We start from the raw sequence: 16,933 nt of genomic DNA, 5'->3' as shown, positions 1-16,933 counted from the left end.
TAGTTAAGTAGTTACCTTAACAACGGTTATACTTTAGGTCAAAAATAATCAGGAGGGTTAATAGCCTTCAAGATAGTAACCATATAGGCAGGCTTGTTACTGCAGCTACAAAGAAAAACAGTGCTGACCTTAAGGGTATGGTAGAAGAAGACGGTCAATACACTATTACCCAAATAGCTCACACTGTAGTCAATTAAGAAGGGAGCGTCCATCATATTCTGACTGACCGTTTGAAATTAAAGAAAGTTTTGCTGGGTGTGCCACCATTTGTTGACACAAGACCAAAAGTCCAAGCGTTTAGATTGCTCCAAAAAACTATTGAAAATATAAAAATTGTAATCCCAAGACATTTCTGAGTTGTTCACTGGGGGTGAAACTTTGGTTTATTATTGAGCTCCAGCGACGCATCAAAAGCAAGCTATGGCTGAGTAAAAATCAGGCAAAGCCGATCATTGCAAAAAGAACAAAAGTACCAAGGATTTATGTCATTTTCTTAAATTCTAGTGACGCCGTTGTACACATTGCTTGCAAAGAGGGTAAACCGTCACAGGCAAGTTCTATAACAAATAAAATACTTACAGTTGTCAAACTATTCTACCAAAATAAACGCCGGAGTAAAGGTTTAAAAGCCATACAACTTATTTATGACAATACGTCCGCCTAAAAAAGTCTTAACTGTACGGTATTTCTTAGAACAAGAAAAGGTTATTCAGCTTCAGCAGCCATGCTTAAGAAAATTCTCACAAGTAAAGGCTATGCCATTAGAAGTGTCATTGGTTCTGAAATTTTCCAGTGTCTCATCAGTAAACAAATGTACCAAGGGGAGACTTCTTTGCATATTTTTTTTTTACATTTAGCATTTGGCATTTAGCATTTAACATTAGGTATATGGACTATAGTACTGGTATGTGGCATTTAGCATTAAGTTATTGGCATTTAGCTTTAGATTTTTGGCAATTAGCATGGCGCACCGGCCTTCCATAGCAAAGCTTATGGAAGACCTGTGCTAGCTCGGGAATTTCAAATGTCAAATACTTAATGCTAAATGTCAAATACTAAATACCAAAGGCTATATGCCATACACTTGGTGCTTAATGTGAAATGCTAAATATCTAATGTTTATTGCCAAAAGATAAATGCTTATTGCCAACTGATCTAATCAAATAAGTTAAGGGGATGTATCTTCATCTAACTAATGTAACATTCAGTTTTGTAAACCTTTAATGGTCTATCAGACTGATTCTACCAGTCATGCGAATGTGGGACTGAAACGGTTGATTCTAAAACGTTCAAAAAAATAAGTTAAAGACAAAGGCCAATGACTACTCAAAGGATGCATTTATCAACTGAAGTATCAGCTCTTTACCTGAATAAACATTTTTAGCAATAAGCATTTGGAATGTACCGTTTCGCCTTATGAAATTACAATAATAACATGATTTGACACTATCATCATTTTGACAATCGATATTTGACATAAAGCATTTAACAATTAGCATTTAGCATATGGCAAATTGCATGGTGAACCGGCCTTCCACATAAAACTGCATAAAAGAGCAGCACTGGAAGCACTAATTCGCCGGGTTTGATTTATTGCATAAATTGTTTCAGAAATATTTTATGCAAAATAAGATGGCACTTGGGAAGTGAATAAGTTCATTACGAGGATATATCACTTAAAGTCACTGCATTGCGCATCATCTGTCAATTAGCGCAAAACGCAAAGATATTAATAACGACACGGTTTGACAGTCAGGCACTGTTATACATTTATGCTTTTTGTATCTAGGCGTCTACCTGATTGCTTCAATTAACGTAAATCATAAGTAACATATAATAAAAAAAAACAAATTATTATGTTCAATACCATGTCACTTAATGAGATTTTGTAGCTAAATTGTCAAAATACGTACTTTGCATCAAGCAGTAAACTATCAACCACATATTTACGTATATGAAAATCAGTGAAGAAAAAAAAAGATGTTTACTTCATGTTGATATGTAATTTCAGAAATTGTTCAACTTCATTTAGGTGAGTTAACCACATTCAACACCATCCAAATACAACTTACAGCCTATCCACGTGAATCAGTTGTGTAACACAAATGGCATCAGATGCGATGTCTTCTGTCAAACTGATAACTAAACTTAGGTAACATTCTACCAATTCAATTCCTTATTTATTTCATATTAACAGCAAAATATTCAGACCTCATTTTCAGCACTTTTGAGCATTTCAATGATATGAAAACCATATATGGTCATTTAGTATAACATGTCTTCTTATCAAAAATAGAAAAATATTGACATGTTATGTTGTATATAAGAAAAATAATCTGTTCTGAGAAACATCACCCTCTAAAAATGCCCCCATGAAAACAGCCGTTTAGTAATTACGCGTAGGTAGACATTTTTCGCAAAGAATAAAACTTATTATAGGAAATTCACAATGAAAATGGTCTAGATCTTTTCTCAATACAATATGCAATAAAAAAGCCAAAAATGTAACTGTCACCTCCTCATGTCACTCATTATACCAGATTTAATCCATAGCATGGAACTACATTTTGGACTACTTCACATGTAACACTGAGTAGTCACTTCCGGTTTGGTGTAATCCGTCCTAAAGAAGACCTTTGTGTGGCTGGAGTGTTAAACTCATGACCTTTTTATTGGAAGTCTGGTGCTCTATTCACAATAATTACAAGCACAATGTGCGTCTTGAAATCACATCTTGTTTCACTACCTGTGTGGTAATTTTTTATCACGAAATGAAATTTAAAACACCGCTATGAAGTACAGTCGTTTATTTCCATATTACTTTACAAAATTTGAAAACGGAACTTCCCGCTAAAGGTCATCGCAGGAATGACTGAAAAAGTAAGTACCGCCAAACTTATGAAAGCAGGCTAGTAAATTAACTGTATCTGGTTTCATTTTTGCAGCGTATTGTTTTATTGTATCCATGGAATTAAGCAGACCTTCAAATAAAGACCATCTGCCAATAAAGACTTTGTGCATGGTACTGGTGAAATGCAAGCACTCGAATATTGTTTAAAACACTCGCACATTTGTAAAATGTTCCAAGAAAAAGGCATTCCTTAAAGCTCGAAATTTTAATGCATTTCGAAAAAGTTGCATGGGCTTCCAGTAAGGAACACCTCAACGTTGATTAAATCAAATAAATTTCAAACATGAAAAACATTCATATAATTTATTCTATACATCATGTACTTTTTAGTACAAAGAACTTAAATACTCATAAACGAGCGAATGAAACAAAAAGAAACGTTATCAATTTAGCAAAATTTCTAACCGGCCACCTTAAACTAAAGAATGTATTTCAAATGTTTTTAAGATATCAAATAAAGCTCATTGCTCTTCGCAACATACAAATGGCCAATTAGACATTTTGTTACTTGTACAATGTAATTTCTCCCAATCAGGATATCGTTTGATAAATACTTTGTCATATTATTGAGCAAAACAGTTATGCAGCAGGAAGGGTTAAACATAGTATTTGGTAAAAAATGTATTATTGCTAAATAATTATTTTTAAATATACCTGTTCCTACAGGTATGTCAATAACAAGTCATATAAAATAACAGTACATGTATAAAGTTACACTATAAACATAGAAATATTTAAATATTTTGCAACACATTTTTTCTGCTTTTAGTAAAAAAGCAACAAATATTTTTGTTGAACCCCTATATATACACGATGTATGACTTTAAATTCCTTATTTCATACGTACAAACACACCATATTTAATTATAAGGAGTATTAAAGGAGCATGACTCAGATTTAACATTATATCAGAATGTTCAATCATAAACTAATAAGCCATGACAAATAAAGCAAAATTCCTACTAATTTACAGCACTTTCTCAAGCAGTCAAAAAAATGGATTTTCACAAGTTTGACAAAAGAATGTCAAGTATCAACAGTCTTCCTAATTTATTAAACTCTTTGCAACTGGTTTACTAATAAATGAAAGTATGACTTGTCCCTACTATTTTACAGCATTTTCTAATGCAGTAGAAAGTGTAGATTTTTTACATATTTTACAAACGCTGCAAATTTTTATCAATAGATTCTTCCTAAAAACTCAAAAGCAAATGAACGTACGTTCGCAATTTTGGAAAATTTGACGCAAGTTTGGGGACACGCACCTTAAAACAATGTAAAATATCCGAAGTATTTCCTTAAAAACACCGTATGAAAGTTTCTCTTTCGTAGCTTCCACTTTGCAAATCTAATTGTAATAGATATGTTCAGTTTAAAAATATCTTATACATGTCTAGGACTTTTCTGGTACCAGGAAATAGTAATTATGAAAGTTTACATGAAAAATTACTTCGAGCCTAAAAATTTTGCTTCAGTTATTGGTAAAGTTCCTTCACAAGCACTTTATATTCTTTAACTTGCCCAGGTTTAATATCACAGACATAAATGATAATGTAACAAAATACAAACAATAGACTGATTTTAATGAAAGCGTGAATAGAAATGTAATGGTTGCCTATAACACAGAAATGTTCGTCTTGAACACAGATAAGACTGAAAGTTGTGTATTACACGTTGTCTCAATATGGCAAAAAACACTTGTGCCATCCATTAAGAAGTGGTAAAAGGGTACAGGGAGCACCCAGACTACTTCCTATTTTGACCCTTCATGTATCCGTTCAGCCCAACACTTGGGCCTAGTCATTGCAATTGATTTGAAAGAATAAGCAGTAGCAGAGCGGAAACAAAATACCGCCTACTTGATAATAGATCTCACTGTATGACCTCGACCTCGACCTCAAACTGAGCTAAGGCGGGACAAACAACTTCACCAAAAACAGTATGTCCTCCGGACACAATTCCAGATATACGCGACGTTTTCGGCGGTGTACAACGATGCATGAAATTTAACACAAGGCACACCGCTATATGAACACATTAATTGATATTATATAATTAACATATTATATGAGTAAGGCAGTTTAAACAGCTGAAATAATCATCAAATATTATGCGTGTAAAATCTTAGATCTTTGAGTGCAGTTCGTCATGATATACTAGGTAAATACAATGGCTCAATGATTCCATTGAATAAATATGCGCACTGTCTGTATTTACTTAAGTAACAAAAATTTACTGTATTTTGTTGAAGAAGGCTTACAAGCGTAGCCAGGCAAAAAGTATTTTTAACGTCTCCATTTACAGGTACATCAGTTAATAAACAATGGCGTGATTGGTAAATGCACAATTGATGACATACTTAATTGAAAGATGTGCCATTAAAACTTTTAACTGTATTACCTTAATGTGAAACGACTTACATATATAGCAAATTAATGTGCTACAGCACAATTATAAATTAGTAAATGCCTTAAATACGCAAACATGGCTTAACATGGTTCCACGAAATGTTTACACTCTAAAGATGTATAATATGTCAACAAAGTACAACATAATAGCAGTTCGATTCATTACAAGAAGTTAATCGACCGAAAAAAAGTTGTTAGTATATATTAAGTATTGAATGTATAAATGTCAGGACGTTATACAACCAGGCAGATAACATCTAAATACCGTCAAAAATAATCGCAAGGATTTCTCTTAAACCTCTTTCTTTACATTGAGCAACAAGCTTCAATAAAACAAAAAACACACGAGTATTATGTTCTTGTTGCACTGTTCTTCAAACGTTGACACCTGCAAAATCAACATGTTGAATCTGTTGCTTCTAAAATAACATTTTAGATCTATCTTGGTTACTTATCTTTTAAAGAAATATCATGTACCATTGATGATCTTAGAATTATCAACAGACAATTGTCTGAATCCTTCTGTAGCAACACTTTACATGTATTAAAAGAAGGTCTCGAAAAAATCACTTTTTCTATACCTTTTAAAACAATGCAAATTGAACCATCGTAAAAACAGTGGATATATTCGTCTATCTAGGCTGCGAAATCCAGTAACCAGTCAAGCACAAATTTCACGTACGTGAACACAAAATTCTAACAAAAAGTCACTACGTCACGTCAAACAACCATATAGTTGACAATTTCTTTCAACTGATCCCTCATTGATATATTTAGCACGTTTTACTGCCGGGCTTATCATTTATCGCGTTGAAATTTTAGTTAACATATGACGCAACGTACCAAAAATAGAAGCTCGAAAAGCCGAAAATTTCCATTAAAAAAACCAAACATTATCACAATCGTTCGGATTCTATTCTATGAGCATTAGGATTTTTGCGGAACTTCCATGTTAGTCTTTGCCACACTGATGATGGCCTGTGTTCATATTTCCCATTTCTCATCTGTTTTGGTTGGCTGTGAAGATACATGTCTCTATGGTGTCTTTCTTCACCCGTATCTACACCACTGTCACTACTGTTCGGGCTCTCTAATGGAAGTCCATTTTTTACCCTTAGGAACTCCTCATACGAGCCCGGACCATCTTTTTGTTCTCCAAATGTTTCTGCGTTATCAATACGCATACGGTCTTTATTGTGTTTGATGTATCGTCCCTTTGCTGATGTACTTTTCACAGTTCTATCACCCCAACCGATTTTAGAGTCAGAGAATGTAAAATCGCGTATAGTGTTTCTTTTCATAGTTGGTTCACTAGGTGCATGTTTTTTCTTAGATTTTGCAACTTTTTTGTCCATAGTTCTGTTTGATTTTGCTGTTCTCGGAACAGGTCGGGCCCTGTTTTGCATGAAATGTCCTCCGTGACCCCCAGGTGGAGGACCCCGTAATGGTCTGTTTGGTGCGTCGAACTCATAATCGTCTTCCTGCATGTACTTCCCAAAATCATCCCCTTCGAGTTCTCTATAAACAGAGCTGCCGTTTCTATTATAATCCGCAACTGGTTCATAATCTTCCTCAAAGTCCATTGTCATTTCCTCATCCTCATAATCAGGTGGTGGTATATAGGGATACGTTATCCCCTTTTTGCTGTCCATGTGTTCACGCTGGATTCTTTGATGCTCTTCTTCAATCCACGAAGCTTCACTATCACTTCTATCACGTGACAATCCACTGATTTTTCTTTCTCTGGAATGAAATCCTGGATTGTCAAGTCCGTGTCCGAAGTCTATATCACCTCCTTGCTCTTCTAAGTCCATTTCAAATCTTTCTTCGTCTGATCTTTGCGACATAGGCCTGCCAAAAAGTGGATTACTTATGACTGGTTCAGAGTTTTTCACTTCCGGAGCTGTTGGTGCGCGTCGTTTCAGTCTGGGTGCTGGTACCGGCGTGTCATCATTTAATTCATCAACGTCATTTTCAATACGAAGAGGTACATCCTTATCACCCATTATTAATGGTGCAGATGCTGCATTATTGTGCACTTGTGCATGGTGTATAATTTCCCTATGCTCATGCTTTGTCAATTGGGGTTCACCACCGCCCGGTGTTCTTTCCAGCAAAATTTTTGGCTGATAATTACCGATTTTAGGCATAGGCATCTGACCTGTTGGTGGTCTTGGAGCCTGTTTGTTTTTGAACATGTTAAAGCTACTTTTCCGGTCTAAAATGTTCTGTGACTTATGTGGTCCAACACCGTTCGCTCTTCCTCCAAACACGTCCTCTACGTGCCGGATGTTCCGGTCAGACATGATCGCAGCTTGTCAGAACAATCCTGAAATTAGATCAATAATTAGCGAGTTAATAATGCAAATCGCATTTACACCCATCCATCCATATTTAAAGAGGAACTACAACCGAACTGCACTGTCCTAGTGTATAAAACATCAGATAATAAACACCGAACCTGTCCTCTTATTGCAGCAGTTACTTCCTTCTTTGTAATGTGTTCTTTATTCAAATATAAATTTCCCTTTCTCTATCCTCTAAACATCACAGCAAATTGCAGGTCACGATATATTTTAATCATTTCTATCTGCGGGTTGTCCCCTTTAATTAAAGTAAAATATAACAGGTTCACCTGTCGAATGGCAATTCGATTTAGGGGATATAGGTTAAAAGTGTCATAATTTGGTTTTTCGTTGCTAATATCTATTATTCAGACATTTCTTTTTACCTAGATTCAATTTTGAACTCTGACCTACCTACTACATAAAAAAGAATATTTTTGGGTAGGAATTAGTGTCAGAGCAGATTGTTCAAAACGAATTTTGGTTTAACTGCACGGAATTACCATGCATTCTGCTCCACATCCATTATATATCGATGAACAATTAAAGCCCTGCTCCGCGGCTATTCAAATTCTATTGTGTGTATGCAACCCATGATTACAATAGGTAACAGTAAATATCGATGGACAATTAAAGCCCTGCTCCGCGGCTATTCAAATTCTATTGTGTGTATGCAACCCATGATTACAATAGGTAACAGTAAAAGGCTATGCGTCACACTTTATTTCATAATCATAGTCAGGATTTTCATGCTTTTTCAGTGACAATTTAAGGTTAAAAGGTAGGACTGGAGCAGGTCTTTAAAGTCTACAACATAATACATATATAACCAAGAAATATCTTTAAAAATGATGGTCGGCGAATTGTAATAAGGGAAGAAGTTTCTGAATTTTTCATCTAACATTCATCTTTCATCTTACATTTTTCAAATTGCAGAACTAAACATCGCACTTTAGCAATTTAAATGGTTCTCTTTCAATTTTTCGCAAAGGTTTGGTAGGGTTGCAATTTTGTTTCGTTTATCCTTAGACGAATAATTACAGCAGTAGTTTGATGACGATTCATGAAGCGGTTCACGAGAAGAGGTCATTAAACGTGTTTATATTTTTAGCTAAATTGGTCACTATCCCCATTTGTAACAAAATAGCAGGAGACCTTACGATATTGTTACACATCGAGTTTGATAAAAATCCATTACATTTTAGTGGTTAATGCGAAGAAAGGCATATCTACTTTTAGCTATAGTGGTCCCTAATAGGGCCCAAGTTCCTATATAGATAAATTTGGAAGAGGACCTTATAATGATGCTCCAGACCAAGTATGACAAAGATCCACCAAGCTGTTCATGAGACGCTGTATAAAGGCATTTCTAGTTTTGGCTCTAGCAGCCCCTAAAAGGGGTCAAATGTCCCAGCTGAACAAAGTTGGCTGCGGGCCTAATAAAAATGCTACAAATCAAGTTTGATTAGAATACATGAGAAACAAGAGCACCGCCTTGCGGGTGCTGACGCTCATCTGATTTTTTTTGTATAATAGAAATATTGTCCTACCCATGATTTTCTAAGTCTAAAAAGGGCCATCATTCTTGCAAAAAGCAGGATAGAGTTATGTTTCTTGATGTACAGTGTCCACTTATGATGGTGAAAAACTGTTGCAAGTTTTAAAGCAATAGCTTTGATAGTTTATGAGAAAAGTTGACTTAAACATAGTATTCAACCAAGAAAATGATTTTTCTAAGTCCAAAAGGGGCAATAATTATTGCAAAAAGCAGGATGGAGTTATGTTGCTTGCTTTACAGGGTCAGCTTATGATGGTGAACAACAGTTGCAAGTTTTAAAGCAATAGTTTTGATGGTTTAAGAGAAAAAGTTGACCTAAACATAAAACTTAACCAAGAAATCTGATATTTTCTAAGTACAAAAGGGGCCATAAATCTTGCAAAATGCAAGATGGAGTTATGTTTCTTGCTGTACAGGGTCCACTTATGATGGTGAAAAACTGTTGCAAGTTTTAAACCAATAGCTTTGATAGTTTAGGATAAAAGTTGACCTAAACATAAAATTTAACCAAGAAAACTGATTTTCTAAGTCCAAAAGGGGTAATAATTCTTGCAAAAAGCAAGATGGAGTTATGTTTCTTGATGTACAGGGTCTGCTTATGATGGGGAACAAGTATTCCAAGTTTCAAAGCAATAGCTTTGATAGTTTAGGAGAAAAGTTGACCTAAACATAAAACTTAACCAAGAAATCTGATATTTTCTAAGTACAAAAGGGGCCATAAATCTTGCAAAATGCAAGATGGAGTTATGTTTCTTGCTATACAGGGTCAGCTTATGATGGTGAACAAGTATTCCAAGTTTCAAAGCAATAGCTTTGATAGTTTAGGAGAAAAGCTGACCTAAACATAAAACTTAACCAAGCAACGCCGACGCCGACGCCGACGCCGACGCCGACAACCGCTCAAGTGATGACAATAACTCATCATTTTTTTTCAAAAAATCAGATGAGCTAAAAATCAATTAAAGGATTTTTTTTTTATTTATTATTTTTATTTATTTCTAAAATAGGCCAACTGATCCCGCTTTAACAAATGCATATTCGCTATTCATGAATCTTTGGACAATGACGTCACACCTATAAAAAAGTGAAGGTCAAGCAAAACATACAATTGTAATTATTACAATATTTCTGTTTCATAAGCAAAGTTTGATCGTAGTCATATCACATAGATAAACTGTATGCAGCGTACCTTCATTTCAGTGTAATGCGATTCAGTCATTATATAGCATATATATATAATAAATCAGATTTCAACTGAGTTCAATATTTGCATACCATACTAAAGAAAAATATTCATATTTAATAAATCAGTTAAATAATTTATAACAAATATATCAAAGCAAACAAGTACTCATTTTAATATGCAATCTGAATAAGTCACAAAAGCAAGAAACCTTTTCATATACAGACGACAACTGTAACAAGGAAAATCTTTTAAAAAGCACTTCTCTACATAAACGACTCTTATCACACCCTTATTCATGTAATACGCAGGCCGTATTCAGCTCTTTCTTTAATTAGATATATGTTGGTATTTGAACAGGTTTTTATCATATTTATTAAACTTACTTATCATTTTGAGATATATCAATATTCTTGCTAAATATACTGAGCCAAAGTTAGCTTTAAAACTGTGAACAGCGTCGTTTAGGATAAACGCTTTTTCTACATTTCACTCAGCGTAGCACAATCAACAGAGTGAAAGAAATTGACACTCTCGTCCAATCAGGCTGAGTGTTGCATAAATCTTTCATTTTGATAAATTATCTATAATGCGTTTTCAAGTAGTTTGATTTGCAAACTGAAGACACGTGGCATAGGTAACGAAAACGAATTTAGACGGCGTTCGCCGAAAAATTCTACAAATATTCTATTTAATTGTCGTCTTCTTTTAGTTGTCTTTATAAGCGGATTTTTTTTTTCAGATGAATGATAACTGGCATACGAACAAAGAATATATTGTAAGTATGGAAAGCAAGTATACAAACAAATGAAACTTCAGCTATTTCATTTCGATAAAATCTTTTTCTAAATGTATATACTATACAATAGGGTATTACAATTAACAAGATAGTTCTTCACATTTCTGACTGTCTGAAAGGCTATTCGAAACAATTCTTTAAAAGGCCAAGTCACAGACCCAACAACGCCTTTTTATCATAAGTATAAATTCATATAACTTTTAACGTTTAAAAACAAAACTGATACATGTAAATACTTGCAAATTGAGGTGCGGGCAGAACTAAAATAATTTTTTCGTGAATAAACGTTTTTTTCTCAGTAACTATATAGATATAATGTGCAGCATCGCATGGGAAGCATCGATTAATTGCCTCTTTCAGGTTTTGTTTATTTGGTTGTTAAGTGCACTTTAAAAGTTCTTCTTTATAGTCTTTAAGCTGTTGTATGTGCTTAAAAGGTTGTGCTGTACAAAAGCTGTGCTATTCCCTTTACAAAGCGTTTTGTCTATTTTGTTAATTGTTCTGTTTACTTTTGTAAGTTATGTGCATTTGGCAAGTTACTCAGCACACTTTTTTAGGGTTGTTGTGCATTTATCAGTTGTTTTGTGCATTGTGCGAACTGTTATTTTCATTTTACAATTTGCTTTTTGTGCAGATACGTAACTGTAACCTGACATGAGGCATCCATGGCATTATAAAAAAAATACGCCAACACGGATGACCCAGATTAATTATTCCATCCGTAAGCAAGTATTTTTTACCCTTAATTACTGTGTAACGAAATAAGTATAATTTAAACTAACAAACGTATATTAAGAAAAGTCAAGTCATTATATATGTGTTCAGTAATTTAATACCCTGTATTTAAACTGTGTAGTTTACGGTCGGTCGAAGTTTTCATAAAAATATGGCTATATAATACCTGATCACGCGATCTATTATTACATTCCTTGTTGTAAAAATACAGATGAACAAGATACACGGGTATTCTCAGATCACGGTAGCCTGGCTGTATCCTAGTTATATAACCTAACATTTAGACCCGCTGGCTGTCCGTCTGTGTCCTTAATTGACCATGACTATCTAGATCAAAGACGACGGAGCAAGGCTATGTTTTACGGTCCAGTTTCTTCAAAATATCTCGGTTTACCAGGTCAACACACATTTGCTAATATATAGGAGATTCAGTCATGATCTCTTATCGAACACTGAGTCACGTTTACTTCGATCTGAAAGAAAGATGTCCATTTTCAAATGCCCATGTACTGTGACGCGTTTTACATGTTTTTACAGACTTTCAAGTAAAGGGCACACACAAAAACGTGTTTTAAGCAAAAACGTATTTCCACTGCCAGAAAATGGGAGAAGTTCTTCTAACTGCCAAGAACCTGTCGCGTAAAAGTCTATAGCTTAACAACCAAATACAGAGAACTGTTTATCATCGTCACGTGTTCTTGGTTTTGCTTTGTCACGGCAACACGGTATTAGATTACATATGGCGACTGTCCAACTTTTAATGATGGAGAAAGACCCCCGGATGGCCCTCCGGATATTGCTTCAGGCACGGGCTGGCATCGTGGTTGAAATAACGACCTTCAGTGAGCCAGCAGGGACAAGCGATTCGAAAGTCAGTGACCTTAACTACTTGACCACGGAACTGCAAAGAAACTCCCTTGTGACATGAATGATACTAAAGAGGTCTTTATTTCTGCATGGAAGTACATACGATTATACGATGTAGAGGTTGGGGAGGAGGAGGAGGGTGTCTTATGTATGCCTTATTTAAAGAGAAGCTTATTTTAATGCGGTCATCGAATTTACGTTCAAAACATATCAAATGCTACTGTAACGTTCCCGGGTAAGTGTAGAAATGTGTTTTTGTATCCGGGTCATACATATATAATGTTTTCTCTGTCATTCTAACTGTTCTAATTTTAGCTTTAAAATAAATTAGTTTCAAGATTAGGAGTATCAGGTATTCTTTAACGAATTAAAAATACCCTTAAATTGTAAAAGATCATCTAAAGAAATGGGTGCGTGGGCAATTTACCTAAAATATACATAAACTACCTGTATCGCAGTTCCTTTCGAAATACTTTAAAACCGTGACTGACACGCCCTGCATTAAAATATCGCAAGCTGAGTGACTGTAAATATCGCTATTGAGAAGGCAATTATAATATGCATAATGTAAATTTGAACATCCTGATGTCAAATGTCACGAAATATTCATATTTCAATTATTGCACATTTTACTACGACAAGTGATTTAACATAAATCACATGCATCAGAACGCTAGAAACCTTTATTCAAATTTATTTAAGCTTGAATGTAAATACATGAATCACCCTAAATGAAGCCAAGGCCCGGTGTTATACGAGGGTGTGTGTGCCCTAGACCTCTGTTGGTTTTAACGCCCTATCTTAAAAAGCCTTATGTCGAATACATTAAAGCAACAATGTTAACAGATACAGAAACACGATAAAAAGTATTAATCTAATAATTTGAACAAATTCAGGAACAAGAGCTGCTGAAGGGACAGCAACGGCCGACTATTTCAAAATCTTTGTTGCTAAACGTTATGTGAATAAATATAAATAAAAAAGAATTTTAAAAAATGCTAAAAAAAATATTTGCACTGCACGTCAATCATCACGAAGAAAAAGTGTGTGAAGTTTCAATCCATTCCCAATAGTTGCTAGTGAGATACAAAGCTAGTCGAGTTCAAAACGGGGCATTACTTTGTAAAATGCAAAATAGAGTTATGGACCCTTCGCTTTGCTTGTCAGATCGTCACAATAACAAGTGATGAAGTTTCAATCACTGCGATACTAGCTTACATACAAAATCTCTATTAAAGAAATGCTGATTAGAATAAGAGGCATAACTTTGTAAAAGTGTAAATTAGAGTTATTGAACCTAATCAACGCATGTCAGATCATCACAGTGAACAATTCCAATCGATTTCAATTACTGGTTGCTGAGATGCCAGCTTGCATGTGTCACGGAATAGGACTTCAATATTAAAACGGGTAGAAAGTGTGTAGGCGGCCGGGTAGCTCAGTCGGTAGAGCATCGGAACGGTATTCCGATGCCCCGGGTTCGAGTCCCGGTCTGGCTGCACATTTTTCTCACCCTGTGACACATACGAAGTAGAAAAAGTAGCATAACTTTATAAATATGAGAAACTACGTCATGGAAGCACTGCACGTAAGATCACCGCACTGCATAAGTGCTATTCCATCTGCTTGTTACTGGGAAACAAGCCTATGCAATGCCTCTGTCTATCATTCGAATAGCCGAGCTTTAAAAGTACGTGTGTACTGACCTACAGAGTTTCCATTATTTCCATAAGGAAACTGTGAATTAAAGAGCTAAAACATATATCCGGATCAACCCTTAGCAGGTATTAATGAAGCAGTGGTATCTCTTTAGAAGTGCAGGTAATAAAAGATGCTCTTAATAAAGTCTTCATCATTTCCTTTTGAAAATCATTACATTAAATGCGCTTTTAAATCGCCGATCGTTCCAGGAATTGTAAATAAATAGGTAATCAATATGACTAATGATTAAAACTGAAGGTATAAATGAGTTTTAGAATCAACATTTCCTGCTGTATAGTATGTATGAACAAGGGCATAAATATATTCAATTAAAACTGAACTGATATGTTACAATATAGATGCAAAGAGGCAAAAGGCTGAAATGTGTTTATACTTAAAGGAGGGTACATCTATGTTTTTTATTTAAATTTTTTGGTGGAAAAACATACTATCAGCATTCTACTGCTATAGGTATATCATTTCAGCGTCAGTATAAACATGAGGTGACTGAACACGATAAAAAAAAAACTGGTGGTTTGTTACAGGCATTTTTATTGTAAAATTGTAAATATTGACTAAATTGTTGGCATCAAAAGGGTTAACTGATGTCAAAACATGGGCTTCTCACACATATTCTACATGCGTTACAACTTCGGAAGTGAGTATACAGCATGCATAACTACAGGACGAATTGAAGAACCAATCACAGAAAACTTTTTGCATATACTAAACTGGGGGTAAACTGGCATCCACCGGTACGATAACGATAGAAAGTAATTAATTGTTGTTTTTAATAGTGTTTAATGAACAGGTGAAAATACTGATGTTTTATCAAATTGTATCCGAGTTTTGCTGTTACCATCTGATATACAGGTCCGAGACATCGATAGTCTCGAGATTTCGATATTATCACTTATTTGGAACATTAAGGTATCGTTCAATCGAAAGGTTCTAAAACACTTATTCAAAATGTGAAAAATAAAGAGGTAAACTATATATCTAAACAAAATCAGCGCTACATTGTATCACTGAAATTCAGTTTTTGTATCTTTAAACAAAAACATCCCTTTTGTAAAATCCATTTGAAATAACTTCTACCCTGTGAATAAAATCGTTTCAATATTTGAGCTCAATAGGATCTTTATAAAGATATTTCATACGTGTATTAAGAATACATTATGGATAGAAAGGAGAGGAAAGATCCGGCCTGCTACTGGCTGCAACTTGGTAATGTCCAAGACGTAATTAGTACAGTACCGTCACACTCCGGTAACATGACATACTGTTATGCTGTTTTATGAATTATTTATAAACGCCCGTGTATAATGTAGAACGCCATTTAGACTAGTGTCTTAAAGGTTTTAATGAATATATTAAAAATGTATGTTATACTTCTATTGTTATAAACAGCGGGGTCTTTACGGGTTTAAAGGAAAAGTTAAAAATGTATGTAATGCTAAGTTCCCTTATGAATTATTAATTGTTAGCTACATAACCAGACAGACGTATTAAACTGTATTACTGAAGATTACACTAAAGGGCTCCATCTTATACATTAGACTGGTGTGTACATAATTAAATGAGGAATACGAAATTAGCTTCTTTCTCAATTCAGCTAAATTATATTGTTCAGTTTTAGAGTAATTATTGAAAACTTGACTGCTAGACTTACACATAATAAATACTACAGAGCCGTCATTTATGTATTTTTTACACTTTTACACATTCAATGAATCGAAATGCCATTTGTATACACTAAGGTTACCGGACTAAAACCGGACTAAAACAAATATTATACTATAGCACATTTGCTCTCTTGGTCATCATTAAAAAGGCTTACAAACTTACACTAAACAGCCGTGCTGAAACACGGACAATATATCAATATATTTATATTTATGTATTTTTGTATATTCGATTTTCATACAAAAAGAATCTTACCATTTTATAAATTCCAGTTACAATCATTATATGCTTATCATGTATATTGGATTTACACTGACACACCTGTCGCCAAGTTACGTCAATTCTCACCTACTTATTGATAAACAACCTCTTCTTAAAGGTAAAATGTTTAAACCAAGTATGAAAATATTAAATTCTAACCTTATTTTGTGAATATTTTGCGTTTAATCACATAAATCCATTCAGAAATATGTAAATATTAGCCGTCCCGTTCCGCTGCTGATCCTCTGTTCACAGGTCGATATAGAAATTCTATAAATGTCTACACGTACACGGTAGAGAGGATTTGTGAAAGAAAATAATTATCATACGTCATGTGAAAAACCTTTTGAAATTGATCACTGAGGCCAAACCGGTCCAGGTATTTTTATTGATAAAATTTGGTAGTATTAAAACAGACTTTAACCCGCGGCTAGTTCATTTTGCCATACGATTTAAGAAGTATTTTTAGAAGATTAATT

The 16,933-nt window shown here is 34.5% G+C and overlaps 1 protein-coding gene and 1 non-coding gene across 4 annotated transcripts; one reads left to right on the top strand and one right to left on the bottom strand.

The window, feature by feature from the left end:
• Nucleotides 1–3,200: 3,200 nt before the first annotated feature.
• Nucleotides 3,201–16,933, bottom strand: LOC123525824 (uncharacterized). 3 transcript variants are annotated; one of them, XM_053538260.1, is made up of 2 exons: nt 16,614–16,933; nt 3,201–7,648 (listed from the first exon to the last, which is right to left on the bottom strand). In XM_053538260.1, exon 2 carries the CDS (start codon nt 7,623–7,625, stop codon nt 6,216–6,218), a length of 1,410 nt encoding a protein of 469 aa, XP_053394235.1. In that variant the 5' UTR covers nt 7,626–7,648; nt 16,614–16,933; the 3' UTR covers nt 3,201–6,215. The 3 variants fall into 3 exon arrangements, with proteins under 3 accessions (XP_053394235.1, XP_053394237.1, XP_053394238.1); XM_053538262.1 differs by lacking the exon at nt 16,614–16,933 and adding an exon at nt 16,449–16,604; XM_053538263.1 differs by lacking the exon at nt 16,614–16,933 and adding an exon at nt 12,106–12,129.
• Trnat-ggu (transfer RNA threonine (anticodon GGU)) lies at nt 14,234–14,305 on the top strand. Its single transcript has one exon. It is a non-coding gene; the product is annotated as a tRNA-Thr (tRNA).

Source organism: Mercenaria mercenaria, chromosome 3 (genome assembly GCF_021730395.1).
Source record: "Mercenaria mercenaria strain notata chromosome 3, MADL_Memer_1, whole genome shotgun sequence".
Taxonomy (NCBI): domain Eukaryota; kingdom Metazoa; phylum Mollusca; class Bivalvia; order Venerida; family Veneridae; genus Mercenaria; species Mercenaria mercenaria.
This window is presented reverse-complemented; position numbering and strand designations above follow the sequence as displayed.

Coding starts and splice junctions, on each gene's coding strand:
- LOC123525824 (XM_053538260.1), bottom strand. CDS start 7,625: ATGTCTGACCGGAACATCCGGCACGTAGAGGACGTGTTTGGAGGAAGA.